The sequence below is a fragment of the Scatophagus argus genome, chromosome 11 (assembly GCF_020382885.2).
Source record: "Scatophagus argus isolate fScaArg1 chromosome 11, fScaArg1.pri, whole genome shotgun sequence".
NCBI lineage: Eukaryota > Metazoa > Chordata > Actinopteri > Scatophagidae > Scatophagus > Scatophagus argus.
In genome coordinates this window covers 21,393,406-21,420,683 of record NC_058503.1, presented here as the reverse complement: position 1 = coordinate 21,420,683, position 27,278 = coordinate 21,393,406, and the positions used below count along the sequence as shown (strand labels likewise).

Here is a 27,278-nt window from a genome sequence, read left to right as displayed (position 1 = left end):
GAAATGTGCAAGAGCTAGAGACACTCACATTCCACTCATCACTTCTGCTGCCTATAGTGGCCACTAAGTGATCCACGTGGCTTTACTGTGAAGGATAGTGTACAGAATCCATAGTCAGCTCAACCCTCCTTCTGTACAAAAATGCACTCTGAAGCCAAAGATAATAACAGGCTTCAACAGTCTGAGTTGGCCAATTAAATAGGGATCTTCAAATTTCTAATCTTCATGGTATAAGATTCTCCATATGTGTTTCCAGCTTTCTGGGACTTGCATGTAGGGCAGGCCACAATACCAGCACTGTACATGCTACTGTCAGGAGCTACGTGATTTGTTAAGCTCAGACTGCCGAAGCATCATTAGCTTCAGCTACAGACTTTATTTTTGTTCCCCTTCTCTCAGTTGTAGTAGTAGTGTAGCCACATTAGGATGACTTTCAGTGGACATTTGGACATGAACAAAAATATGGACACATCAGCTTTATTTTTTCCAACAAAATGAAACAGGAATAAACAAAGCATGAAAACTGACCAGAGTTCAAAGGTCAGTGAAACATTACCGCTCAGGCACTTGTGCATCAAATTCATTCAAATTTAAGCTCCCACTGATGCATTCAGGGACCTTCACATGCAAACTTCACACACGAAATCCGTTTACAACCTTGTCTAATGCCATGTGAACTGTGAACATGACATGACCTGCTGAGAATCACTGGGAGTGCAACACTGATTGATTATGAAGAATCCAAGGGACCTAATTTTAAGTACTTTGCAGTGCTATCACTGCAGTTTATCTTAGATTTTAGTGTTTGTGTGTATCTTGCTTACTCTCTCTTAACACCGTTAATGCTGACTGAAAGTTTGTCTCATTTGCAAACTACTGGTTTAGTTTTATTTTTCGCCCTGCTGTAGGCCAGCAGCAGGCAGTCTGTCAGCTCACAGACATCCAGATCCCAGTCATGCCTGGCACCACAACAGGCAAAAAGCTCGATCTCTCCAAGCTCACAGATGAGGAGGCCAAGCATATTTGGGCAGTCGTCCAGCGAGACTTTGACCTGAGAAAGAAGGAGGAGGACAGACTTGGGTAAGTTTAAAAAGTTGGATCACAGCTTTCTGTTTTATTTATGTTTGATTCAGATCTGTCCGTCACAAAAACCCACAGAAATATGGATGCTCACCTTTTCAAAGTCAAGTCAGACTACATATATGTTACGAGTTGGTATTTATAAAACACACGAGGTTGTGCTCGTACGGATGTTGTCCACTTTGTGTTTATAATTTCAACTCTAACCTTATTACAGTAATCCAGTACAGACAAATATTTGTACGACTGAATTCACTTCATGTTATTCTGCAAATCAATCTGTTTTACATCACATATTGAAGCGCAGACTCTTCTGGCTTCTGTCACTGTTTTGTGATGATGGACACCTCGTCAGGCACAATCCCCTGCTTAAATCATCATATTATCACGTCAGTGTAAACAACTTGTAACTGGTTATCTGATGGGCTTCTTTCTTGAGAGAAGATGGTTGATGATGTTGCAGTGAGTAGAAATGAACCGCTGTGCTCCATTGCCAAAGGCTGGACTGACTTTGTTGAGCTGTACATCACCAACAGATGATCCAGTCATTTGCTCCGAACTCACGAGCAGCAGGCTCACATGTCTCCTTGGCAATAGTGACTGATGGCTGGTTTAGATATCAGGCTGCAGGAGGAAGAGGTTTAATAGGACTCTTCCCCCATCTTTGGATGTGTGATGGCCTTGGCGCAGCAGCAGTCCTCTGGAATGCTGATAGTCCACAAACTGAAGGGAACACTCTGACACATTGTTAAGGCAGGATTTACACCTGATATCTGCATCTCTAACCTGTAATCCACATCTTCATAAGCCTATACTTATCTACAAAACTGGTGATGTATGAACGTAACTAAAGTTCATAGACACTATGTTTTAAATGAATTTGATATGTATAACTTTATTTTATAAAGTTAGGACAACATTAACCATTTAAGAGGCCCTGAGCAAAAGCTGAGGTATTAAAAACTTGAGGTAAAGTGATGCCCTCCTTCCATCACCCACCAGCCTGGTTTCACCAAATATCATATGAATTACACATCAGTGCCTTGAGTCATTTTGTGTGTTATCAAAGGGCCTTTTTGGCTTTTAGACTAAACACTGATCTAATGTAGATTATGTAGCAGATGTTAAATAGGTGTTAAATGATGCATGAAAGGCTTAAAATGCGTGAAATGACACACGAAATGTCCTTAAAAGTGGTTTGTTTTAACAAACCATCCCATGAGATCACTTTGCACCCACCATCCAGACTGCACATGGCATTATTTTTTGCCTGGAAAACTGGAACATCAGCCCAAGTCTCCTGTGTATGAGTTAATTTGATTAAACAAATCACAGTTTTTTTTAAGGAACAGGCACCACATGCACATAATATAAACTGAAACAGTCAAGATATTAAAACTGCACTTGAGTTCAGGGCTCAGTAGGTTTTCAAGGTTTGGTAATGCTGCAGGGACGGCTCTAAAGCCTTTCTCCTTGCACTTTATATGGTGCTTCAGAGAATATTACCAAACACATTCGCAAGCGATCAAATCAAATGATCCTCTGGAGCCCCTGATGTGTGTGAGGATGCAGTTGGTAATCCGACCTCACTTCACGTATTCCAAGTTGTAACTGCACACCCATTGTCCGACCACACAGTCGTTTCCACTGAAGAAACTATGTGGGTTCATAAAAACTGTTCTAGATTTGTATCTCTTTACAACACAGAGTGTGGAGACGGTGTCTCAGAGGTCCAAACACTGAACACTGGCTGATTTCAAAACTAAGGTCCTGAAAAGACAGATCTTTAATATTTTTGTAAGATGGTGATCTCAGACAAATTGATTTCCTGCTTATTCACACAGTATTGCGATGTTGTTTCTGGGCTGCTTATCTCATCATAGTCATTTTGAAAAGGTCCAGATTTTAAAACACTTCAGAAGATTTCACATCCTTTTTACAAAGATTTGCTTGCATCATCACTGGAACCTTCTCATCTCCAGCCCGAATTTCCCAAAGAAGCAACAGATGAAGGGAGTCTTAGCGGGAGATTAGAGCATCTTTTTCATGCAAAGATCCACCAGTGCAGAGGCAGGCAGAGGAGACGGAGCCGTACGGGTTTGTTTGTGTTTGTGACCTTCCTTTGCAGATGCAGGACAACAGTGTTCCTCTTCAGTCTCAGCCACCGAGGTTGTGGTCCCTGCCAAAGTTCTTCTTCAGCTGTTTGTTTTCATTTGAATGGGCTGTTGTTTTCATCCAGTGCTTTTGCAGTCTATAAATAGGTAGACATCTTCATGTGGTTTACATATAAAACTGTCACTCCTAAATCTTGCAAAACCACATGTGTAGGATTATAAAACGGAAAAGCTTACTTTGGCAAGAATTTAGACTTTGTTTTGCCTTACAAAGTCCACCAAAACAACAAAGACGTCACTGAATTTTCTGTTTGATTTAGTTAGAATTTTCAGCCCATACTAACTAATTAATCGACTAATAGGGGTTGTGAAAGGGGTCGCTCATACTGACCAACCAACAGGTAATTGTTTTGCTAACAACTGTTTTTCTTCGGTGATAAAATGTTCTTGTTATTCTTTTAGCTTCTTCTGCTGCCCCCAAGTGGCCAAAATCAATTTATTAACATAGCTTTAACGTGACTATAAACAATTTATTGATAAAGACTCAATGAGCCCGTAACATGACTGTACGTGCACTATCAGCTTTGTGTCTGTCTATCTGTCTTATCTACGAAGCTAATGTGGAGCTGCTGGGTCTTTCTCTGGAAATGTTTCAGAGCTAACATCTGTGTCAGAGTGTGTGTCAGTCTCACACTTTTTCCCTCTCTCATTCTCACTCTCACCAGCCTCATGAAGTGCATGCTAACTTGTCAGACTGACTTCAGGGAGGGGCACACAGGAGAGGCTGTGATGTGAAGAGGAGCAGCTCAAATTCGGTTAACAACTGAAACAGGAAGTCATTTTAAACCAGAGCGGGTTTTTATTTGTGTGGACAGAAACGGTGAGAAGATCACCATGTATGGGAACGCTCAGTTACTTTGCTCTTCACTGCTGTCTGTGTCTGAGTGAAGTCTGGCTGCAGCACCTGAATTCCTGAGCTTTGCAGTACCTGCTTTTAATCAAACACTGACGAAAAGTGAGCGTTTTCAGTACGTGTTTAAGGGTGTTGCTTTTCTGCTCAGAAAAGCTGCAAAGCTTACCAGAGCTTATTTTTAGAACCTTTATTTTGTAATCAAGAAAGAAGCTCCACACTTCCCGTCATCTCTGCAGAGCATTTTAGCGTCTTTCAGCTCACTTTCCAGAGCTCTGCTTTCTTGTTCCAGTCTGACTGCTCTCATCAGTATCATTTCCAACAGCAGCAGGCAGTTGTTTGTAGAGAAAAAGCTGATGAAGTTACTCTGCTATGGAATGTAGTGTAGCATTTAGCAGCTATAGAGCCAGAAGTGGGTGGAGACCAAAACAGAGCCAAAGGAAAAGTAAATATTGGTCTTATGTTGATCAGGTGACCAAAAACACAGATACAGATAACTGTTGGGTGGATTAGTGTCTGGTGGATATGAACCTGATATATTGGTTGAACATGTTAGCAAATGTTATAATCTATAAAGTTCCCCTAAGTGGCCAAAAATCACTTAATTCTGCTTTAGTGCATTACATTTTTTCTGCATGTTGTTGAGTGCAAAATAAGAAAGCAATGATAACCTGAATAACAAACACTTCAACAAAATTGAGAAAAGAAACTGTTTCAGCAGGAGGCCCACAGACTGGAAATAGTCCAGACCTTTCAGTCACTTCTCAAACAAAACTACTTTTCAGCTTCTCACATCAGTTATAACGTTCTGACAACCCCTGCAGAGGGCACCACTCGCACTCCCACGCTCTCATTGCACTTGGCTTCCATATTTGATCTTGCCAGTCGTGTATCAGAGTTTGGAAGGCTTGAACGTAACACCCAGCACACATCTTATTTGAATCTCAGAGGGGACTCTTGTATATCAGATCTGTGGGATTTGATGTTTCAAAGGAGGGCAGATTTAACAGATATTACTTTTAAATCACATCTCTATTGGCCAGCAGCTGTGTCTGCAAAAGGTTATGGGATACTGACAAAGTATCTCATTTATCCCAATGATCTGGGCTATGATTTAGAAAGGATGACCTCAAAAAATCTTTAATAAACAATAATGATCCTCTCATCCTCTGTGGGGGTTTTGCCAGACTCCACCCACGCTGTTTGACATTTGGGATTTGTTATCTGAGTTTTTCCTTTCCGCTACTGTCAGCATCTCGCAGCGCTGAGTGAGGATGTCACTTTTCCAAAAATCAGCACAAGTTTGCTTCAGACTTTGCTCAGGAGAGCGTTCTGACTCAAAGCAGTGAAGTCATTCATGACACATGTGTGAGGAGCCGCCAAGTCACACAGAGCAGAGGACAGATCTGTTTGTTTGAACAGGATATGGCCTTTCTTCTTGAAGTTTCTGAGCAGAATCTGGCTTGAGGTTATTGCAGCATTTATTGTTCAGGTATAATTATTAGCTGAAGAAAGACACAAACTTCTCTGTAATCCCTCCTGCTCACTCAGAGTACAGGAACAAAATATGAGTTGATTTATTCAAAGGAAATGGCTGGTATGGATGTTTTTTTTGGTTTTTGGTTTTTTTACTACTGGATAATTAAAAATGAACTTGTTTTCTGCAAAAAAAAGTAAAAATGTGACTGTTGTTTGGTTATTATTGTGAATTCTTCAGCATTTAAGATAAAAAAGAATTGTACAGTAATTTCGTACATTGTAAAGTATAATATTGTTTTCTTTAATGTAACCTTAGCACTAAATGTTTCCCAGAGAAGCTCTGCATTGGTGTGTGTGTGCATCTTAACTTGACTTTTAGGGTTAAAAAGGCTGATGTAATACTTACATAAAGTTGTCAAAATGAAGCCATGTGCTGACAGCCATCTCTTCACTCATAGACTTTGACTCTTGACTCATAAAATCTCTGTATAATGAAATGGTAGAATTTTTGTTATTTTAGCTGTAAAACATAAAGTGAGTCATAAATCAGAAATATACCCACAACTGTAGTCCATGACAGCTCAGCAGTTATTGTTTCTGGGACTGAGATGAGTAGACAAGGTTAGCTTAGCTTAGCATGAACACTGGAGCCGGGGGGGGGGCACAGCTAGCCCACTTCAAAAAGCTCAGCAGCTGTTCATGTACATCGACAAAAATGTAACAAAATGATCATTTGTGATTTGTGTTCTGTGTTGAAACTTTTTCTCGGGATATAACAGTGCATCCATCCTCCCAGTACCTCTCTTTGGCCTCTCCGGCTACAGCGACGGTTGCCAAATAATGTGAGCACCAAGACATCCAAAATGTCAGAATGACACAATATTTTTTAGTGTGTGTCCGTTTCCGAGCTGCAGTCATTTCTACCATTATTTATCAGTACACCTAATAAACTCTGCATCATGTCACGTACACAGCGTGGTTAAAGGTCATCTCCACATAATTTGTTTACCAGGTGCTGATGTGGGCACAACCATTAGAAAGTCAATAAGGACACTGATCTGTGATGCTGTGTGGACTCCTAAAGGAAAAAAAATGTTTTTCTTGCTGTGTTGTGGATAGAAACTGAGAGATATTAATCTGTGAGGATACATTAAAGTCGTTTACCTTCATGAAACACATCCGTCTCCCTGTTGGAAGTAAAACAGCTGTGTTTTGTCTCGTCTTTCGCACGCACATCTCAGATGTTTTCCCCTGCTTTTTAACCGAGAGTGTGTGTCTTTACAAATGTATGGCAACAGTGAATGATGTGATGTTTTCTAACGCCATGCAGTAGTTTGATAAAACGACGGAGAGGTAAATGACAGAGGACATTTGTGTCGGTTTTGCTACTGATGTAATACCAAGTGTAGAATATTTTCTGTATTTAACATTTCTCTGTTCCCTGCTGCCTCTGAGCACAGGTCACTAACTACGTGAATTTTAATGAGGAAATTGTCTTCCGTAATAACAGCCTCCTCAATGTTTCTGACCTTAGGGAGCTAAAGACCAAGATCGAAAAAGAGGACACCAAGAGAGAGTTGTTGGGCAACCAGACCAGCCTGACTGAGTCATACTGTATTCGATGTCTGCAGCCCTTCAAGTTCCTGGTCAACACCAAGCGGCAGTGTCTGGACTGCCAGCTCTACACCTGCAAGTCCTGCAGCCGCTACAACAAGAAGGAGGACGGCTGGGTGTGTGATCCCTGTCACATGGCCAGGTAGGAAATGACCAGTAGTGGTTCAGAGTGAGGGCAGATCCGTTCAGGAAAGCGTTGCTATAGAAACAACATATAATGTTTCTACGTTATAACATTTATTGTTCTCTATCTTCATTGTAAGTATTGAAATTTCTGTAAAGCAACCTACATCTTACAAGCCAGGGTCTTCAGTACGGCTCCTAGGTGCCTGTGACAGCCGTCCATCCGTCCGCCAGCTTCACTGTGGCATCACGATGTTTTCTGTTCATCGTTCAGTAGCAGAGCTCAGGAACAGAAGGGCAGACTGTGATTTCACATGTGGTCACATACTGAACTGGTGACTCTAATCTGGGGTGTCCACCTTGAAGCTGTGCTGATTGTAGAGATCTTCTGTGCTGCCGGGTTGAACATGTGTGTAAAGCATGTAACAAACCATGTGCACTGCGTGATGAAGCTCTTTATCAGTCCTCTCCAAGTGAAGATTATTCATGGGAATCATACATGTCCAAAAGTACACTTTATACTTTTCTTTTTTTATACTTTTTATCTGGACAGTCCAGATGGACATGCATGTAAACTGCGACTTGACTGCTTGCTAAATTTTGACTTTATTCAGGTACAGCAGGAAACAAGCAGTGCAGTCCAGGTTACTGGAGCTGTGCTTTAAAGTTCCACTGTGGAGGTTTATGTATGCATAAGAGCTGACTTGAACAGCCGAGACAAGCTCGGTGGTGTGTTTGTGAGGGTGAAAGCACTTCATCAAAAGGTTTGTAAGCTTCTCAGCAACTAGTGGACAAATATTTGGGTTTGGCAGCTCAGCTGAGGTCTGAATATTTGAGTGCATGTCGGTTATGTGTTTCTAGAACATGCTCAGTTTGGATAATAACAACTACAGTTAATAATAATGAATTCAGTTTCCTTTTAGTCACCTGCAATGGAATTTAGTACATCCAGCTCCATATGTAACCACTGCACTGTTGTTTGCTCAGATGTGCACTGAAAAGCCCACTCACTGATCTCAGCTAAGGTCTGGATAATGTCATGCTATGCATCCTGTGCTTAAACCTGCACTCAATTTTATTTCTTCACCAGAGCAGTCAGTCGGAGTCAGGACTTTGTGGGACAAATGAGGCGCATTCAGTCCTTGTAGTTGTTGGAATGTTTGCGTTCACATTCTCTGTATTAGCACCTGTTCTGACTCCTACCTTTCCTTTTTAACAGGGTCCTCAAGATCGGTACTTTGGAGTGGTACCACGAAAACGTCCGTGCTCGCTTCAAGCGCTTCGGCAGTGCCAAGGTGATGCGGTCGCTCTTCAAGAGGTTGAGCGGACAACACGGTGGTTCTCAGAATGACCTCGACGGTGAGCAGTCCACTTTATATCCTCACAAAGCCTTTGTGGGTGGGTTAAATTAGTTTTTACAAGCTAATTACTAATTCTGGCTGTGATTTAAGTGAGTTAAATGTTTGTGTGTGGAACGTTTCAATTTGTGATCCACTTGTGAAAATCTGCATGTGGTAAGTAAATGACTACAAGGCTTACTTTAACAAATACTGTCAGTGCAGCCTCTGAGCACAGAGATTAACTCTGCACCGGCTGACTGAAGGCTGAGTCTGGGCAGCTGCCAAGTGGGAGTCTGTATGAACGTGAGGCAGGTTACAAATGTGGCAGAATCTTGGTCTTGGTTTACTTCGAAGGGGCAACCTTAACAAATTTCCATCTGTTCTGCTTATTTCTTTACGAGCCCTCGGGAGGTGCTGCAGGTCAGAAGTCGAGTGTGCCAGAGTTGCAGAGCTTCCCTAGAAGCCTGCTTGAGCTTACCATAAGAAATCCTCAATAAATGAAAGGCTTCAAGGAGATTCAGCATCTGCATGCTGTACTGGAACTGCATGGAAATTATGTATCATCCTTTCAAATTGCGCATCGACATCTGAAAATTGCTAAAACATCTCCATGACAAGTTCATGTGTCAGTTGTGTCACTTTTCAAATTCATGTTCGATTCGACTCGTGATGTCCTAATTATTCCTTCATCCCAGTGAGCAGCAAAATGCAGATTCTTGAAGTGCAAGTAGCTCTGACTTTATCAGACTGAATGCCGTTTGCCAAATCTCAATCCAGTGGAACACATATGGGAGATTAGAAAGTGCTAATAAAAGAAAAACACAAAATTAGGGAATATCCTTTGAAACACTGGCAGCAGACGTCAGAAGAATCTGTAATGATTAGCAATAAAGCTGTTCTGGCGGCTCCTGATGGCCCAACCCCAAGACACTCAATGCGGCTGTTTTTCTTTGATTTGTCACCCATCTGTCTATGAGACCCTTCATTTTTGTGACATCAGGGGGCTGCCAAATCTGTCACAGGGATTTAATCTCTTCCATCTTTCCTGTTTTTCCGGCTCTGGCTCCTCGCAGCTGTGCAGAGTCACAGACCGGCCGGGATGCAGCTCAGGCCAGGTCCTCCAAGATCAGGATCAGGTTTTTGCCCTTGGAAACTTAGCGTTGTGGGACATTCACGCTGCCTACTGTACCTTTTGAGACATTATTACCAGAGTTTCTAATGTGCTGAAAAGTCCTGTTTATGTTTACTGCTCGTGTTTAAAGTCTGAGGCAGAGGCGGCATGAGGTTTTGTCAAAACCTTTCCCAGCACTTTTTGCTCTCTTTTTGAAGTTGATCACACAGAATTGCCAGTATCCTCTGGCCACACCCAGAGCTTATGAAACAAGTGCCCTTGAAGCACACTGAATTTCAGCTTTCAGCATTATTATATCCAGCAGGTCTCCAAATGAGATCATAGCATCAAGAGATCAATGAATTATGAGTAGACAACCAGGACTCCTGGTACTGCTTACGCTGAGTCACTCTTGGGGATTTTGGAAGAAGGAAACAGAGTGAGCTGGTTGGCTGGCTTAGCCCAGCGGGCCTTGTGATCCTCCAGTCACATGTCTCCCATTCTGTGCCTGCAGTCGTGCAGATCTCCACCGACCAGAAGCAGAGAGAGGGAGAGAAAGAGTCAGAGAGGGTGGAGGGCTGGGAGAGCAAAACCTTCCGCTCCTCATGTATTTATGTGCAAACCAGCCCATGTTAACAGATGCATGCAAATGATCCGCAGCTCATCACATTCATGTGACCACCTGGATTAAATCCAACAAGCATGAGCGCACGCACACACACACACACACACACATTCTTTTGACTCTATGTGTTCTGCTGTGGTCCGTCGGGCCCCCAAAGCTCAGAGGGTGTCATCCAGTCTTTGTGCACATGGGGAGATGTAACACTGACGCCTACAACAGCGTCTTTGTTCACATACATGCAACAACTCAGTTACTTGGCTGCTCAGTCTAATGGTGTGGCTCCTGCTTCGGATTATTATTATTTTATGTGGAAAGTCAGGAGTACCTGAATTATCCCAATTTGCTGGGCTATTTATTACAGTTCCATAATGGCAAAATTGCAAGCCTCACCTCATTCATTTTCAATGTAGAAGCAGAAAATGAGAAGGTAATCAGGCTCTTGGATAATTTCTCTGAAACCCAACTGAATAAGCCGCGTCTTCTTTCATCTTTCCTGTTTTCCAGAAGCCCATGAGTATGATACAATAACTGGACACAAACTAAACGACAGATCTAAATCATAAGGAAAGCTCTGATATTTTGACATACTGTTGATATATCTTTTGATGCAATTATACTTCTTTCCCTTTTATTTCTCTGTTTGGTGCTTTTAGCCAACTTTTACCTCTGCAGTCATGCCAGCGGCTCTGTGATGTGTGCTTTGAGCTGTCTTTGTCATTAGTTCTGCCGGTATTTTGTCAAAAAGTTCAAATTTTGAACTTGCTAGATGAACACTGAGGGGATCATCATGGTCCCTGGGATTCACCCTGTGGGTGCTGTCATGGTAATCCATCCAGTAGTTTGGTCAAAGTGATGGACGGCCCAGTATCAGTTCATGAAATAGCAGCAAAATTTAATCTTTTATTATGTTGGTTGTGGCCCTGATTGCACATTTTCATTGACTTACAGGACGCTGCTGTATTCTGTTTGCACTGACATGATGAAGTCACTCTGAGTGTGACCTTGTGGCCTGTGCTGGATTAGGCAAAGCTGGGGGGGGGTTGCGTTATGGTCCACTTCACCCACAGCAGGCCCTCAGGGCCTCATATGTTAATTGGTTCGTTGCAATTTTGTTAATTTCCAATTTCTTTAGTTTTTTGATTGTTGTGGTATGGGACCCTTGAAATTTCCACAAACAGAGGTCAGTTTGAACCCACATGTTCTTTTTCTTTTTCTCTGAGGCCCCTTAGAGGTTTAATGCACCATGTGTGTGGTCTTCCAGAGCCACTCTGGATTCTCATTTATAGCATGCTGTCTAGTTTCCTTACAATGAAATGTAGTCAGAATATTCAATCAGCTGTGACCAGAATAATACAGTAAGTCAGGCTAATTTGAAGTTTAGACTTACCATTGAGTATTAGACCATTAAATGATCCGTTTAGACGTTGCATTTTTCTCTTACAGTGAGTGCCGTGGTTTGGGGGCAGACCTAAAGCTTCTGGTTAGGCTGGTACAGTCAGTGCTCGCCTGGTTTTTATTCACATTGGCATATCAACAGTAGAAGAGTAGAAGCAGGGAGTCAGGTTGAGTCAACAAGGTTTAAAACAGCAATTAAGAGTGCAAATTATTGCTGTTATTGTGTGATTACCATTACAGGCAGGGCTAATAACAGTCTTAATAACTGTACTTTTTACTGTGTTTTGTGTCCTGTGCATTTTCTTCTGTAGTGCAGTGACTGTTCACAGCTGTTCACTGCAGTGTTGTTGTTTCAGCTTTTCTCATTCTCAAGCTGCTGCCTCTCCCTGCAGCTTTTCTTGTTCCCAGTCTCCTTCCTTTCTCTCTCTCCCTGTAAGAGGGAACTGTTATGTAGAAATGCAGCTCACTCATAAACACTCTCATAAAGAGGCACTGAAAACACACAGCTTTTCCTTCTTGTGCCTCCTCACGCTGCAGGCTAACTTGCTCTGCTAGATGGATATAAAAAAGCATTTGATTTGCTGCAAGACCTACAGCATGCATCCTGCTGTAAGGACAAAAGCCACTGAGTCAAGAGTTTTCCTGCAGGTCTGAAGTCGGTTTGCACAATGTGACTCTTAGGTTTTCTCATGTGGGTGATTCGCAATGCGTGCACACAAAGAAAACCTTATTCTCAAATGTTTTAGTCAACACTAATGCACCTTCTCTATCAGCAGATGGATATGAGGAGCGCAGCATGGATGCAACAGATTCACAGCACTACAAAGAGGTAAATGTCTTTAATCATTTCCTGCTATGGCTGAAGAACTCACATGTGGCTTTTTCCATGCTTGTGCTTCCTTACTGATTGTCTAATCTTTGATTTCTTGTTGAGAACATTAAATAAACTGGCATCATCTGTTTTGTAGGTATTTCATTTTTAGTGAGTTTGCGGGCAGCAGAAAACTTTGCTGTGATATGCTTCATAAAACAAGCAGCAGATACCAATTTGGACACAACATTAGTAGTTCTAGTGTTTTGTGATGCAAATTTATGTTGACACTTCAACACATGGAAACTTTATAAACATTTCATTTTCATTCTGTTGTTGTGTTACCACCAAACATTTTTGCTGTTTCTTAAATTAAAATGCTTTAGTGTAGAAAATCATCTGACGACTCCATTTAACTTCAAATCAGCATTTTGCGTGCACATGTTTTCAGAAACAGCTTTGCAAGGGTCTGCTGTGGTCGCCAGAGATGGTTGGGCTCAGGTCAGGGGTGTTATGGTGGCACGAGCTGTCTGCGTGATCTAGGCCAGGCCTCATGGGCAACACTTTGACGGCTTGTGACAACTAAGGTTAGGCACAGCCAAGCAGATGCTGGCAGCAGTGCATTATGGGTAAATACCAGGCTGTCATACATAATCGTGCACATAAGAGTCTGAGCAGGGTGGAAAGATAAAAAAAGGTGGGGGTACTGACTCTACTGGAATTCATCTTAAAACTGAAACTACTATTGTTTATATCACAGTCTCTGTGTAATGTAGGAGCTAAGCTTTGTTTACTTGCAGTCACTGCAGTGGCTGCGCAGTAGAAGAACTGCTGACAGGACTTGTGGGCTCCTGGGTGTGTGTGAATGCTTTCTCTTAGTTTCCAAAGTGACTACCAGAGGACTTTTGATGGATGTTACAAAAAGGCAGACTACAAGAAGGCAAAGCAGAGCTTCCTGCATCCCTTGTTAGATTTTGACTTCGACAGAGTGCCCTCTGCTGTTCCAAATAGAGTACTGCCTTTTCAGATACCTCAGTGATGCTTGTGAGTAAACCTTCCTGCACTCCAAAGTTACAGAGCAACTGCAGGATAGTTTTTGGAAACTATAGGGATTCGCTGCTTTGTTCAAGGACTCTTGGGTTCAGCGAATCATCTGTTGTCAACGCAAAGCTTGAAACTTGGTCTTAAAGGGGATCCCTGTCTTTCAAGGCCAATTAGCATAGCAGATGTTCACAACTTGTTTCACAACGTATGTCCCTGTTCTGAAGGGTTTTAGTTCTGAAAGTCTTTCTATCCTTAAACCAAAGATTCATATAACAAAAAGAATTCTGCCAGCTGTGTGATTTTCCTTTCTCCTAATCCAAACTAAGATGGTAGTCCACAATGATATACAGTAAGTGTACAATGTGAAGCAACAATCAGAACCCTCCTCTCCTCGCTGTTGGTGATGGTCTTTTCCTTTCTCTTCTCCAAAGATGAAAAAGGTCAAAAGGCGACTAAGTGTTGATCCCTTTGATTTCGATCTGGGCTGTGACTACGAATCAAGACGACAGTCAAATCAGGTAAAGGCTGGACAAGCCAGCTTGTCCCCAAACCAGCCTAATCTGCATGCAGTCATACAGAGGGTCGTCTGTCTGTTTCTTCTTCAGCTTGTTTCTATCCTTTCTTTTTAAAATATTACATTAGCACTGAATGCTGTCCCTGTTCATGCTCATATCTTGGCCAAATACACTCATTGTGCATATCCAGATGTGCTCGTTCATGTGCGCAGACAGCACACTAACACAATGCTCTCACAAGACAGCGTTTTACCAAATCTACAGAGACTCAAGTGGCAGGAAACCAAAACACACCGTCTGTATCACATCACTCTCCAGTGTTTTTATGTCCAAACATTCTAATCTAATAAACTGTGAGAACAGAGGAGATGTTGCACACCAAATGCCAGTAAAATGCCAAATTAAAGGGTGAGTCAAAGTGTAGATCAGAACATTTATCAAAAACTGCTGTTATTTCTGTTATTCATGAGTACAGGAAAATGTATTTAATTTGAATGCAGGGTGTGAGTATGAATATTTTACAGTAGCTGGTAACTTCTGTTCATGAGCCACATATGTAAAGTCATCACCTTTCATTTTTGATGTACTCTTTTATCATCTGAAATTAATTTATGCAGCTTGGGATCAATGTGAAACACCAATATTGCTGTGGACACATGTTTTATTGTTATTATTGTTCCTCACACCCTCAGCTGATTAAGTCAAATACGTTTGTGACAGTCGCATTGTCTTCACCCACTGTGATCAGCATCTTTAGCCCCTTTGTGCCTATGAGGAATTAGTCACAACATTCGCTCACTTCTCTCGGTCCCCGTTCAGGCCCCAGTCTCGCATCACATCATGGACGTGGATGTGAGTGTGAGGGAGTCAGTCCTCGCTGAAGCCGATGTGGCCTCCGTTTTCCACCAGATTCTGGAGGAGCACCACAAAGGCCTGGACCTGGAAATGGCTCCACAGCAAGGTGACGGAAAAGTGCCATCATATTAAATCATATCTTCAATCATTTAGCAGCGTTAACTGCTGAAAACAAAAATGGAAGCAGTACTTCTCATTTTATTCATTGATTTACACTCATATTTTCTCCAGATGACCTTGCGTACCCAGACAACCGAACTGTTCCATCTCGCTCCATCTCCCGGCTCAGCTACTCCTCAGGGGGCAGTGGAAGTGCCTGGGGCCCCCGGTGCAGCAGCAGCAGCTATCTGCCCGGCCCTGACGACTCAGAGGTGGAGGACGACCAGTGCCAGCCCTACCCACTTTACCAGTCCCACCTGGGCCCATTCAGCCACACCTCCCAGGAGAGCCTGAACTCACCAAACCCTCCACCACAGGTCTTTAATAGCATTCATGTTAATATGTCTTTTAATCTGGGGGCTTCAGGTTTTATGCTTTTCAGACTGTAAAACAGAAGGTCTGGTTGTCTGTGGGTTAAGAAGAGTCTTTCGGTTTTATTTTGCCTGCAGTTTGCACATGAGGTGGGTGGATGGATCAGCTTAGTAGCAGCACTAGCTTCATTGTTATTTATTATTTATGTTACAAACACGCAGCGATCACCTTTTTCAGTTAGATTAGACTTTATGGCCACTAACAATGAAATGCAGCACTGGAGAAAGCTGTAAAGTTCATCATATAGTGTTAGAGTAAACATGAGACATGAAAGGTCTGTTTCATTATTACTTAGAGGTAATTAAACTTTACTCCCTGTGACCAGTGTCGCCTTTGTTGGTATAAATCATTCTGGACCGGGTTATTACTTGATATCTGATTTAAAAGATTTTAAATGTTTAGGTCTCACAATTAAGGAATACACGCTGGGAATTAGAGATCCTGCCTTCATAGTTCAATATGTTCAACATCCTTACACAGTCAGTTAACTGCATGGATATTCTGTCTGAATTCAATCAACTTTATTCTTGTGCTGTACAACCCATATGGCTTTTAATGATAGAACATAAAACTTTATTGTTCAAGATCTATTTTGCTTCATTGGTACATTTTTTGGCACAAAGACTTTAGATCAAGAGACACGAAAACCAAAGAAACCAATCACTTTAAAAAAAAAAGGTATTCAAAATAAACAGAAGGCTTGACTTGATTTTTAATATTTTTGTATTACTGGATTACTGATGTTTTCAGAGGAAGAAAAGACTTTATAGACCTTATGGTATAGCTCTGAGCACACTGCAACATGGTGAGATGGAAGGAATCTACTTTATTACAATGAGCAATAAAGAGAAAGACCATAAACAAAACTCTTAAAATTCTTAACTTAATCTTTCCCTGTTTTCATTATAATAAGAAAATAGTTTGGCACAAACCTCTGTGTGGGATATATGGTTTCACACTTCCGAAATACGACAGCGAACAAACGTTCACGTTGGTCAGGCTGACACGTTGAGTGACGGAGGGGCGACAGCTGCAGGATCACGGAGACATTACGTACGTTACGTCAGTGTCTATTTATGTGTTTTAGAGACGACTCGGTCCCCGAAGGATCACAACAAGGGTTCACAGAGGGCAAATAAAAAACAGGCCTTATTTACCATTCGTTTGGCTGCTTTTCTTACTGCTGCCAGAAGTTCTACGTGTGTCCTCGTCTGCCCTCCAGGACTAAGTTATCTTTGATTTCACGCAGAATCCAGAACTTAATGTTTAATTATTGAGAAATAACTCGGATTATCTGAATCAAAACATGTCCTTTGTGGTTTTTGGAGATAAGGAATCTGGAAACAAAGGAAGTGATTAAGGTGCTTTATGGTGGACGGCAGCCATGCTCCGTGTTATTGGTCCCACCTGGCTGTGCTGATCACCACCTTTGATATCTTGTTTCACGCCAAATTCGTCTCACAGTTGGGCAACATGCTGGGAGACACAAACAGGACACAAACAGAACAAACACGTGTCCGTCAGACTTCAAAAACAGCCGTGATAATTCTCATTGGCTGCGACGTCGCAGCTCACTCAGACACCAAACTCATCCGGATCAAACTGCTGTCGCTTTGATTCTGATTTGCAAAACATTCAAGCTGCCGAGCGAGGCTGAAGCTCAAGTAACGTATGCAGTTTGAAAGTATTTGTGGAACAAGATGTGAGGATGAGTCAACAAGCACAGGCTTTGTACCTGCCCAGCGTGTGTTTGTTTTCATTATACAGATGAATAAGAAATTAAAGGAAAAGTCTGAGTGAGAAGCATAACAAAGGAAGGCACAAAGACTCTGTCATTGGTTGGATGAAGGTGGTGTGAATCACACACTACGACCTTTGCGGTCCACAGGTCTTAACCTCACAGACCACCAACAAGAGGTTTTGGTCTGTCTGACTTTTGGGATCACTCAGCTACCAGGACACTCCATGTGAGAGTTTAAAAAGGTTGCCACATCAGGGCCGTAAGTGTTGGTGTGGTTGGATAAACAGAGGCCTGGAAACACAAGTAAACAACCCACAACTGTCACCAAGCAACTGTCTTCAGATTGCGATTTATTTAATTTGGCTGAAGTCTCATCTGTTCAGTGAGAAAATAAATTTTACGAGGCTCCACAAAAAAAAAAAAAGAGGTTGAGGGACATTACTGACCTGAAATACGCCTCCCAGGCAGCACTGGTCTAACTAATAAATCATTGTGTTGAGGTGATAGGTGGATAAGGTTATGAATAGGATCATGTTTCATGTCTGACAATTGTAGGAGTGACGGAGGCAGGATTTGGACATAAAAAGAACTACTGCCTGAGAGGCACAACTCAGGGCATGAAGGTCCCTTTTAGATCAAAGATGTGTCTGATGACTGTCTGCTTGACTTCCTGGTTTGCATAAGAGTCTTTCTGTACTGAAGCCTTTACAGACCATGTAGGATAAAGTCTTACTGTATGATGACCTCCTGCTTAAGGCAACATCTCTACTATGTCATACGCAGTATCATGTCTAAGATGTATTTTATCTTTTTTATCTTTCTTTCAATAATGACTGTGGCTTCATCCAGGTCATTTCAGAGCAGGACCCTCTTAATTTGTGTGAAATTAGATTTGGGGATGAGGTGATTTGGCTCACAGCTCAGACTCTGATGAGACCATGTGAAAGTGCAGCATGGACTTTATCACGAGGTTAATAAAGTGAAGGCCGTCTGGATTTGAAAGTCTTATTTCTGTGCCAGTTTGTTGTTTGATTTGTTCAGTCTGAGTGAAATTGGTATCATATGAAATGCTGTGACTTGGATGATTTCGACTAGAAGTGCTTCTTGTTTTGAAGAAACTATTGATGTTCCTCAGCACAGAGTTATTAATGTCCAATGTGTCTGGTATCTTTCTACTTGCTAACATTTTCTTTCTTTATCATAACTCCTGATAATTTGACCGTAGCCTTCCTGACTCTCCTCATCTCTCTCCAGATCTCCGACCTGAACAGACGCGTGTCAGCCATTGAGACCCTCTTGAACCACTTAGAGGAGAAGGTCACCTCAACATCCGACCAGGTGAAACATTAAATCACACACCACAGATACAACATAAGTATCATCATTGTCATCAGATCATCACGCTTAGTTTTCAGCTAAGTAGAAACTAACATACTAATCATAGATGAGTGAGCGACAAACATTCAGATTTATCAAACTACACACAAAACATGGAGCCTTGCTGGCCATAGAAATGCATGAAGCCAAACAGCCTATGAAGTGAGGACTGAGTGGGACATAGTGGGATTTAACATCACAGAGTATACTGGAATGATCCCTGAGTGACTGCCATGTTTCCATGTGGCTGTAGCTCACCTTTACCTGTCAGGAAATACCTGCACGGGTACCAAATGATGTGTGAAGCTCTACTCCATGCTTTGTATTTATTTCTAGTTGTTCCTGAAGTCAGTAATCATTGAACAATTGAACAGTGATATTAGCGCAGCTGTCAGCAAGACCGAAACACTGTTAGTTCTTCTGTCTTTAAGAGCTTTGAAAATAATCTCAAGGAAATTCAATTGAATGCAACTGGATTTAGTTATTTGTCTTTGAAATATGTCTTTTGAGATAACCATGACCTGGAGGAATGAGAATATTCACAGGCCTTTGAAAATAATATGATGTTAGCCTTAAAGCTGCACTAGCATCTTTCAGCTCATCGTTTAAGTTGTATTGGAGTTGGGTTTAGGGATGTGGAGACATCGACAAGACCTAAAACTAAACGATTATATGAATAAACGAGATTATTTACATGATATTATCATCAGGGGCGTGTCCAGGAGGGGAGGCCTGGGGTGACACCCCTGAAATCAGTTTGACCAACTTGCCAACTTGCAGCTAACTGGTGAACATCCTGGAGCATTTAACGGCCAAAAGACAGATGTTTTTCACAAATGCTGACATTTTTCACTGGATGTGTAAACAGGCACCTCTTTGCTGTCATGTTTGTCCAGTCAGTTTTATAAAGTGATGATATAGCGCTGTTAAAGCACGTTGTGCTGCCTTCAAGTGGCTAAAAACACATAAATCAGTGCAGCAGTCAACATTTCAAACTGATGAATGTGACCTTTATACTTTCAAAGATTAACTTGAGCTGTTATTTATTTATTTATTGAGTTTTTAGAAATGTTTCCTTCCTCATAGTGAGGTGTTTTATTTTCAGATCCGATTATGACGAGAGCCACACAGTTTTTCATATCCATCCTCTTCTCATCAACTGTGATGTCTCATGTGGGTTTAGTGTCTGGTTTTAATTGGAAAGAGAGCTCTGAAATCCTCACCAATATCATCAGATAATGAGCCAACCCACAAAAACAGCAAACCATAAACAAATGCAGAACTTCAGCCCTCCTGGTAATAACTGGCTGTTCGCCTTCAAATGAGAGCAATGCTTGATAGACTCATGCTTTTCTTCTTTCTTGTGGCAAACCACAGCTTAAATCAATTTGCACACAGTGCATGTTTCACCAGTTTTGTCAGAGAGGAGTCTGCACGCAGCACATTTGTGTTAATACCCATCTGATTACCATAGTAACAGGAGGGTTTTTGTGAGATCATGCATCCGTGTGCTGTGTTACCCGTCTACAGACCTGCTAGTTCGTGTTTAAGACCGCAGGCGTGACATCATGATGGTGAGTGAAGGAGCAAGACAACTGCAAGTCAACAGTTTATCACAAGCCATGTTTCCACTACAGGAACTTTCCCCACTGAGTCGAAACCTCTGGAAGAACTTTTCCAGAGACCAGCTTCAAAATAAACTGGCAATAGAGTTTTTGCTTTAGTGTATTGCTATGATGCAAATGTTGATTGTACAAAGTAATGCCTGTAGAATCAGGATTAACAACATCAACTGTTGAATCTCGCTTTCACTAAATTCCATCTGCCACCAAGCACAAAATCTCGCCAATGACCATCAGTTTCATCAGCTGAAATGACTGCTAGACTCTGTGCTTAGGGTTAATTGGCTAAAAACTCTGCTCACTTGTTTTAAAAGAGTATCCTATCAAACATGCATGAGTCAATACATCATATGTATATGATACACTATATAGACAAAAGTATCCAGACACACCTCTGTTTTTCTGGGTTTGGGCTCGGCCCCTGACTTCCAGTGAAGGGAAATCTTAATGCTTCAGCATACCAAGACATTTTGGACAATGCTATGCTTCCAACTTTGTGGCAACAGTTTGTTGAAGGCCCTTTTCTATTCCAGCATGACTGTGCCCCAGTGCACAAAGCAAAGCTCCATAAAGACATGGTTGGATGAGTTTGGTGTGGAAGAACTTGACTGGCCCACACAGAGCCCTGACCTCAACCCCATCCAACACCTTTGGGATGAACTGGAATGGAGATTGTGAGCCAGGCCTTTTGGTCCAGCATCAGTGTGTGACCTCACAAATGCTCTGCTTTGCAGCTATAACAGCTTCCACTTTGCTGGGAAAGCTTTCCACAAGATTTTGTTTCTGTGGGAATTTTTGCAGCTGTCTATGTAATTAGAATGTGATGTCAGTCGCTGTTGGTGTAATGGTGGCGTGTCCCAATACTTTTGTCCATATGGTGTATCATAGTAAAGTGTCCCAGTGAAATAGTCCGCATCCTTCTGGTAATCTATATGAAAGACATGTGGTGTAAATACAGGAGCTTCGTTGCTCTTGTGTTGCTAATTAGCTCTGTTATAGCACAGTATTATAAATAAAAGTGTATTCCAATATTACCTGTAACATGCCCCTGTTTGGATGCTTGCTACAGAAAAACATACTTGGACAAACAACACAACATAGGTTTAAAGATCAGATTTATTGGTGCTGCTTTCAAAGCCGTGTGTTTCACTTTTCCTGAAGGCAGAACTCAAGTCGCAGAGAGTGAATTTGGCTGCTGTTGCTGGAATGTAAACCTTCCCAAACCAAATAAAAGACAGGACAAAACTGCTAATGTTGGTCTAAACAAGTAGCCTGGTTCCCATGGAGTTTAAGTACCGAATGGGGATTTTTCTAACCTAAACTGTAATCCAATAAAGTAATGTATTTTAGTCAATGATTTAATACTACTGTTAACGCTGAGGTTCTACTGTACTGGGGCTAATGAGGTAGTTAGATACACATGCTGACATTTTACATTAGAGCAGATAAATACGAGGGCAGCACACTCTGATCCATGTAGCTTTGAAAAACCGGAACTCCCAGATGAAATCCACAGGAAGACAAATCTGTTAAACCACTAAGGCAACACGCCTACTTAGTTCACTCAACAAATACATTTTACATTGAAGATACACTGTACAAAGGCAGAGATCATCTTTCTCAGCTGCATATTCTCTGCTCTGCTCTGCTCTGACGAACCAACCAGGCTCCCCCGACTCCAAACAGCTCCTCTCCTCTTCCCCAGTGGGAAGAGGTAGACTTAGAGGAGCAGCAGTTGAGGCAGAAGCTCCACGAGATGACAGACAACATCAGTGACCACAGCCTATCATCTGATGAAGACGAGTCCAACAGGCCAGAGGAGGATGCCAAGCCCTCCAGACTTCCTACCAGACTGGCATCCAGAACAGGCATCATAGTGTCCAGACTGGAGGAGGAGCCTCAGCTGACTGACTCTGAGCAGGTCTGTGGTCAAATGAAATGATCAACAGAGGAACATAAAATTCTGCATTCACACATAAGCATTCTTGCTTGGATTAAAACTTTATTTAAAGCCAGAGAGCTCATTAGAAACATACATACTGCACATCTGGATTGTTGCACATCCTGCCGAGCTCATGAAATTCCATACCACCTCTGCTGGAGTCCAGTTCAAGCACATACTGCAGTCATAAATCAAGTCACTCACGCTTAGTGTTTGCTTTTCCTTTGCAACCATCTCTCCCTGATTTTCTAAAACACAGAACTGACTGGAAAAAAACTCCTTCCTAGCTGCTAAGTTGCCTGAAATGTTTTCACTGGCATTTTTTTCCCTTTAAAGTAACAGAGTCACAGTACTCGGGTGAGTAATATTGGGTTTTTTATGTGTCTCTACTACATGCCAGTTCAAACTGCAGGGCAGGATTTAAAGTATTGCGTAATATTAGCTTGTACAAGCAGGAAAGGACTGAAGTTAGGGCCCAAAGCTGACGATCTTGTTTCCATCATGACAATTATGAAAGGGTCAAGGGTCAAATTTCTCATCTGCTTATTGCTTATTCTCAAACCAGATCAGTTTTTCTGCATCATTAGTAAGCTATAGATAACAACTTGCCACAACAGAATATGATAAATGGAGGGACTCTTGTTGTAATAAGTAATAAGACTTTGTTCAGTTGTATCAATTCCAGTTGTGCTACTGAGGTTGATGGAGTGTACGGTTATAAGAGACGGCTGATCCTCTCCGATAAGGTTGCTTTGGACGTTTCATCAATCACCTGCTCCTTAACTAAACAAGCTCATAAGTTTGTCAGTTTTCCAAAAGCAAGCATTTTCTGATAGCTGATGGCTACAAAAAACAAATCACACAAGCAGTTTATAATCTGCCACCTCTTTGGCTGAGATTTGGTAAGTTTTTGACGTCTCGGTGGTCTCTCTGAATATGTAAGTTGATATGATAATAGTATATAGACTAATTATTTTTTATACAAACATTTTTTTTTTTTGAAGGAAATGTAACTATTGTATAATGTGAACAGATAGATAATAATCTTGTCAGAACTTTCTGCTGTATTAAATGACTATATAATATAATATAATATAATATAATATAATATAATATAATATAATATATTTTACATGTTAATGAAGACTAGCAAAATCCTTTAAAAAACTGTTTATGTTGTTTCATTATTCCACTGTTTTCAACTAACTTCAGAAATTCACACTTTCAAAATACTTAAATAAATGAATAAAGGCAGTGCTCTTATTTGATCAGGGTCCATGGGAGGCCTGGTGGTTAAAGCCTTTGTGACATGTCATTCCACATTTTTCTCCCCTGATTTCATGGCAACTCTAACCTTTTTCTTTTTTAAGATTTCTTCACATTTCTCCTGTAGGCATATCTTGCATCAGACAGCCTGGAGAGACAGGGGCGCCCCCTAGAGGAGGAATCAAAGGAAAGCTTGAGAGGCTCAACAGCCTTGCTGTTTGAGCTGGAGGACAAGGTAGCACAAGCAGCTGCAGACGTCCAGAACGCTGAGAGCGAGGTAAGAGAAAAACAGATGCTGCCATATTCCATTTATTTTGAAGAGTCAGAAGCAATAGAAGTCTGCGGAGTTACTTTCTTCCTATCCCTCAGGTCTCTTACATAGAGAACAGGATTGCTGCCCTGAATGCTGCCGGCATGCCAGGGGATAGAAGAAGAAGGGTAAACACATTTCATTTCCCTTTGTTTTATTTGAGGCTAAGCCAGAGTTTCAGAGCCAGAGCTGTTTAAAATCATTACGTGAAAATGTTTGCTTATATAATAAACTGTCCATATAGTATTGAATCCACCAAGCGCACAGGAAGAAGAGCTGCTCTGAAGGAAGATATAATCTCACTGGTAGATTCAGTCACTTGACTTGGTGGGCTCTCAGATTCAAATCAACCAATAGGATCAGTTTTCCTGAACTGGTCTGTCTGTGATAATTAATGCTTCTACGCTCCAGGTTGCCGAACAGCCTGACAGGAAATATATTTTCCCTTATTCTCACTTTTTTGTTTTTTCTTTTTGCTTCCCAATGTGGTGTCTTCTTCTAGTCTGCAATCCCGATCCAAGCAAGAAGACTTTCCCACAACTTTCCCACAAGTAAGAACCGACGCTGTTGCCCTTGAGCATGATCCCCAGGGCCTTTTCGACTGACTCAAAACATCTTAACCTTGTTAATCTCACAGAACATCGTGTTCTGTTTTTTTGGAGCTGGTGAACACTGTGTCCTATTGTACTGCAGCTTCAGTTTTCCCATCTGTATATTCAATTCTCTACATGCAGAATTCCCACAGGCATATTGTAGTATAAATAGTAGAATATTTTGAGCAGAATAGTAGCTACACAAGACATTTTCAGAGCATTAAATTCTTTTTTGTGTTTGCAACTGAGAAGCTCTACTTGACATTTGAGCTCTAGTTTGTGCTGTGTTCGCTGAGTCCTGGCTTGTGGGTGTTAAGCGAAGGGCCGAATCCTTCTAATTCACTTTCTCACTGATACCAACAATGTCAGTGTTAGTCTCTAAATCAGCTTGCAGCTTTTAGGCTTGCAACAAAATGACGAAGGAGACCACAGTCGGACTGAGTATATTAAGATTAAAAATGGGAGACAGCAGAACATGGATGGACAATGTAGTTGCTGTTTGTTTCCAGACCAGGCGGACAGGTTTGTGAGGAACTCGCTCTACAGGGGCTCCCTGACACAGAGGAACCCAGTGGCCAAGCCCAAGACCAGGGCTACCTCAGCGGTATGACCCCACTCCCCGGTGCTGGGTGCAGTGAAGAGTCCAGTTCCAACATTATACAGATACCATTTGAAGAAAAAAGCCTCATAGAAACTGATTACATATTCAACTTAAAGTCCAACACACTAATACACTGAGAAATACTATTAATAACTTTCTTAGAGTACATTAAGTTGATGCTGCTCTCATGTACATATGCTGTTTCCCCCTGCCTCCAGTCTTTATGCTAAGCTAAGCCAAGCTAACTGGCTGCTGGCTGTAGCTTCATATTCAACAGACGAACATAAGAGTTGTTTTGATCTTCTCAGCTCCAAGCAAGAAAAAAAATATTTGTGTTTGCCAAAACATCACACAATTTAGCTTTAGCTTGTTGTTTTGTCTTTTCAAGTGGATCTGTTGTTGGAAATGAACTCTCCATTTACTGGTTGTACTGGGTTTTGGCTTCGACCTGCAGGCTGGTTTCCAGTCAGGCTTTGTGGTGGTTTGAAATGATTGTATTCTCTCTTACTTTTGCTTTGTCTTTTTCAATCAAATAACAAAGTCTGTGCAGTTCTTGCCTTAATGAGAATGTATGTCCAATGTGCCAGTTTTATTCAGTTGTTAAAACTTCTTTATACTTGGGAACAGTAAGGATCAAATGTATTTGTTGCATTTATTATAGCACTCAGCCTATTAATGTGCACACGCTTGGATCTTTTGTTTGCTTTTATTTAAATAACTCAGCACATGGATCCTGCCAGAAAAACAACAGACAACAATTACAGGCCGAATTAGATGAGTGGGAAAAACAATTCAAATAAAAAGTATGCAGCTGTTTACTGTGATCTTTAATATCCTAAAGCATCGTGCTGATCTGTCTGAAGGGCTTTCACCTGTTTTGACTGCCAAGATTTCTCAGATTAAAATACTTAAAGTTCATGTTACAGACTGAGACACAGCAATGCAATTTACTTCAGATGTAGCTTGTTTAAAAAGAGATTATCTCATCTATTAATGAGACACGCTTTGCGATTGTTAAACCTTTATGCGTGTTGGAAGCCAAATGCAATATAATTCTAGTCTTGGATCCTGGAAGCTGTGATCTGGTCTCAAGGAGTCCAAGACTAAGACACGGCAAAAGTTTACCATTAAATGAGAACTTTTATCTTTAATGATCACTGTTTGCTTAGTATCCACATAATTCTTTACATGCTGGTGATATTTTAAGATGAATCAATGAGTGCAAATTGTTGAAACATGATTATTTGTTCGTGCTTTAAATCTGCTGTTGATGTCCCTTTAGTTTCATTTCTTCAGCCTGAGTGATCGCTGCCTCACATCTCACACGGTGATCAGCTGCTTTGTGAAGCAGAGACATTACAGACCTGCTTATTTTCTGTGTCAGCTGCTGGGAATGATTTCACGACTAACACTGAGATCATTAACCCAATCAAAGCGTGTGATGATTGATTAACTAACTGATAATCCGATCGGGTATTGACTTCTGTCCGTCTCCTCTTGCAGAAACCGGTGATGACGCAGGACTCGTAAGGAGGAGGCTGAGCGCTTTGTGACTGACGAGTCTCCTTTCTTATTATGGTTTGTAATAGACTGAAATTTAGCTGGAATGAATTTTCGTCTGGTATGGGAGCACCTCGATGTGTGTTAAAAATGTTTCCTTGTGATATTATTGTGTTAATTTACTGGGCTCGATCCATACTGTACCATATTTATACGTAGTATTATGTTCTAGTATATTTTGGAGGAACTCATGATGTGCACTAACTTTGCCAGACCTGCTTCTCACTCATAATTTGAACTTGTAAGCATGTTAAGTTAATGCCTTCAGCTTATTGTGTTAAATTCAAAATTTACATTTGTTGTGGTCATCTGAAAATCTGTAGTTATTATTATTATTATTGTTATTATTAATGTTCACATGGTACAAAAGGAAGTAAAAACTTTACAAATTGTGTTATCTTTCTTTCACTGTGCAATGAAAACCTATAAAGTTTGAACTGACATTTGAATGACAGTTTAGCGAGATAATGTGGTAAATATAGACACACATACACATTCCCAGTGAGTTTGATGAGGATGATGATGAGTCATATCCTATGACCTTCTTGAATTAGCCACCCAACTGTAGCTTTTTAAAGTTCTGTTGTTTTGCTTTATTTACAGCTTAAGATCAGCCTTTGTACTGAGAGAAATGAACCGGCCTGAGGGAAACACTGCGGGTTTGTGCTAAAATCAGATTGATTCAAGCCTCGGTTTGATTACGTGTGTATTTTTTAATT

General features: G+C 41.3%; 1 protein-coding gene across 5 annotated transcripts in view; it reads left to right on the top strand.

Moving 5' to 3' along the window:
• mlphb (melanophilin b) overlaps window positions 1–26,951 on the top strand; it is a 30,449-nt gene extending 3,498 nt beyond the window's left edge. For 3 of the 5 annotated variants that reach the window (XM_046403766.1, XM_046403767.1, XM_046403765.1), the window contains 14 exons: window positions 909–1,080; window positions 7,118–7,339; window positions 8,540–8,679; window positions 12,568–12,620; window positions 14,078–14,164; window positions 14,981–15,122; window positions 15,248–15,492; window positions 18,543–18,626; window positions 21,954–22,208; window positions 23,623–23,772; window positions 23,865–23,933; window positions 24,308–24,356; window positions 24,908–25,002; window positions 26,503–26,951. In XM_046403766.1, the coding sequence (XP_046259722.1) occupies window positions 956–1,080; window positions 7,118–7,339; window positions 8,540–8,679; window positions 12,568–12,620; window positions 14,078–14,164; window positions 14,981–15,122; window positions 15,248–15,492; window positions 18,543–18,626; window positions 21,954–22,208; window positions 23,623–23,772; window positions 23,865–23,933; window positions 24,308–24,356; window positions 24,908–25,002; window positions 26,503–26,529 (1,743 nt within the window). In that variant the 5' untranslated portion in view covers window positions 909–955 and the 3' untranslated portion in view covers window positions 26,530–26,951. The remainder of the gene's footprint in view (window positions 1–908; window positions 1,081–7,117; window positions 7,340–8,539; window positions 8,680–12,567; window positions 12,621–14,077; window positions 14,165–14,980; window positions 15,123–15,247; window positions 15,493–18,542; window positions 18,627–21,953; window positions 22,209–23,622; window positions 23,773–23,864; window positions 23,934–24,307; window positions 24,357–24,907; window positions 25,003–26,502) is intronic. The other 2 variants (XM_046403769.1, XM_046403768.1) reach the window with 2 other exon arrangements.
• The last annotated feature ends 327 nt before the right edge of the window (window positions 26,952–27,278 follow it).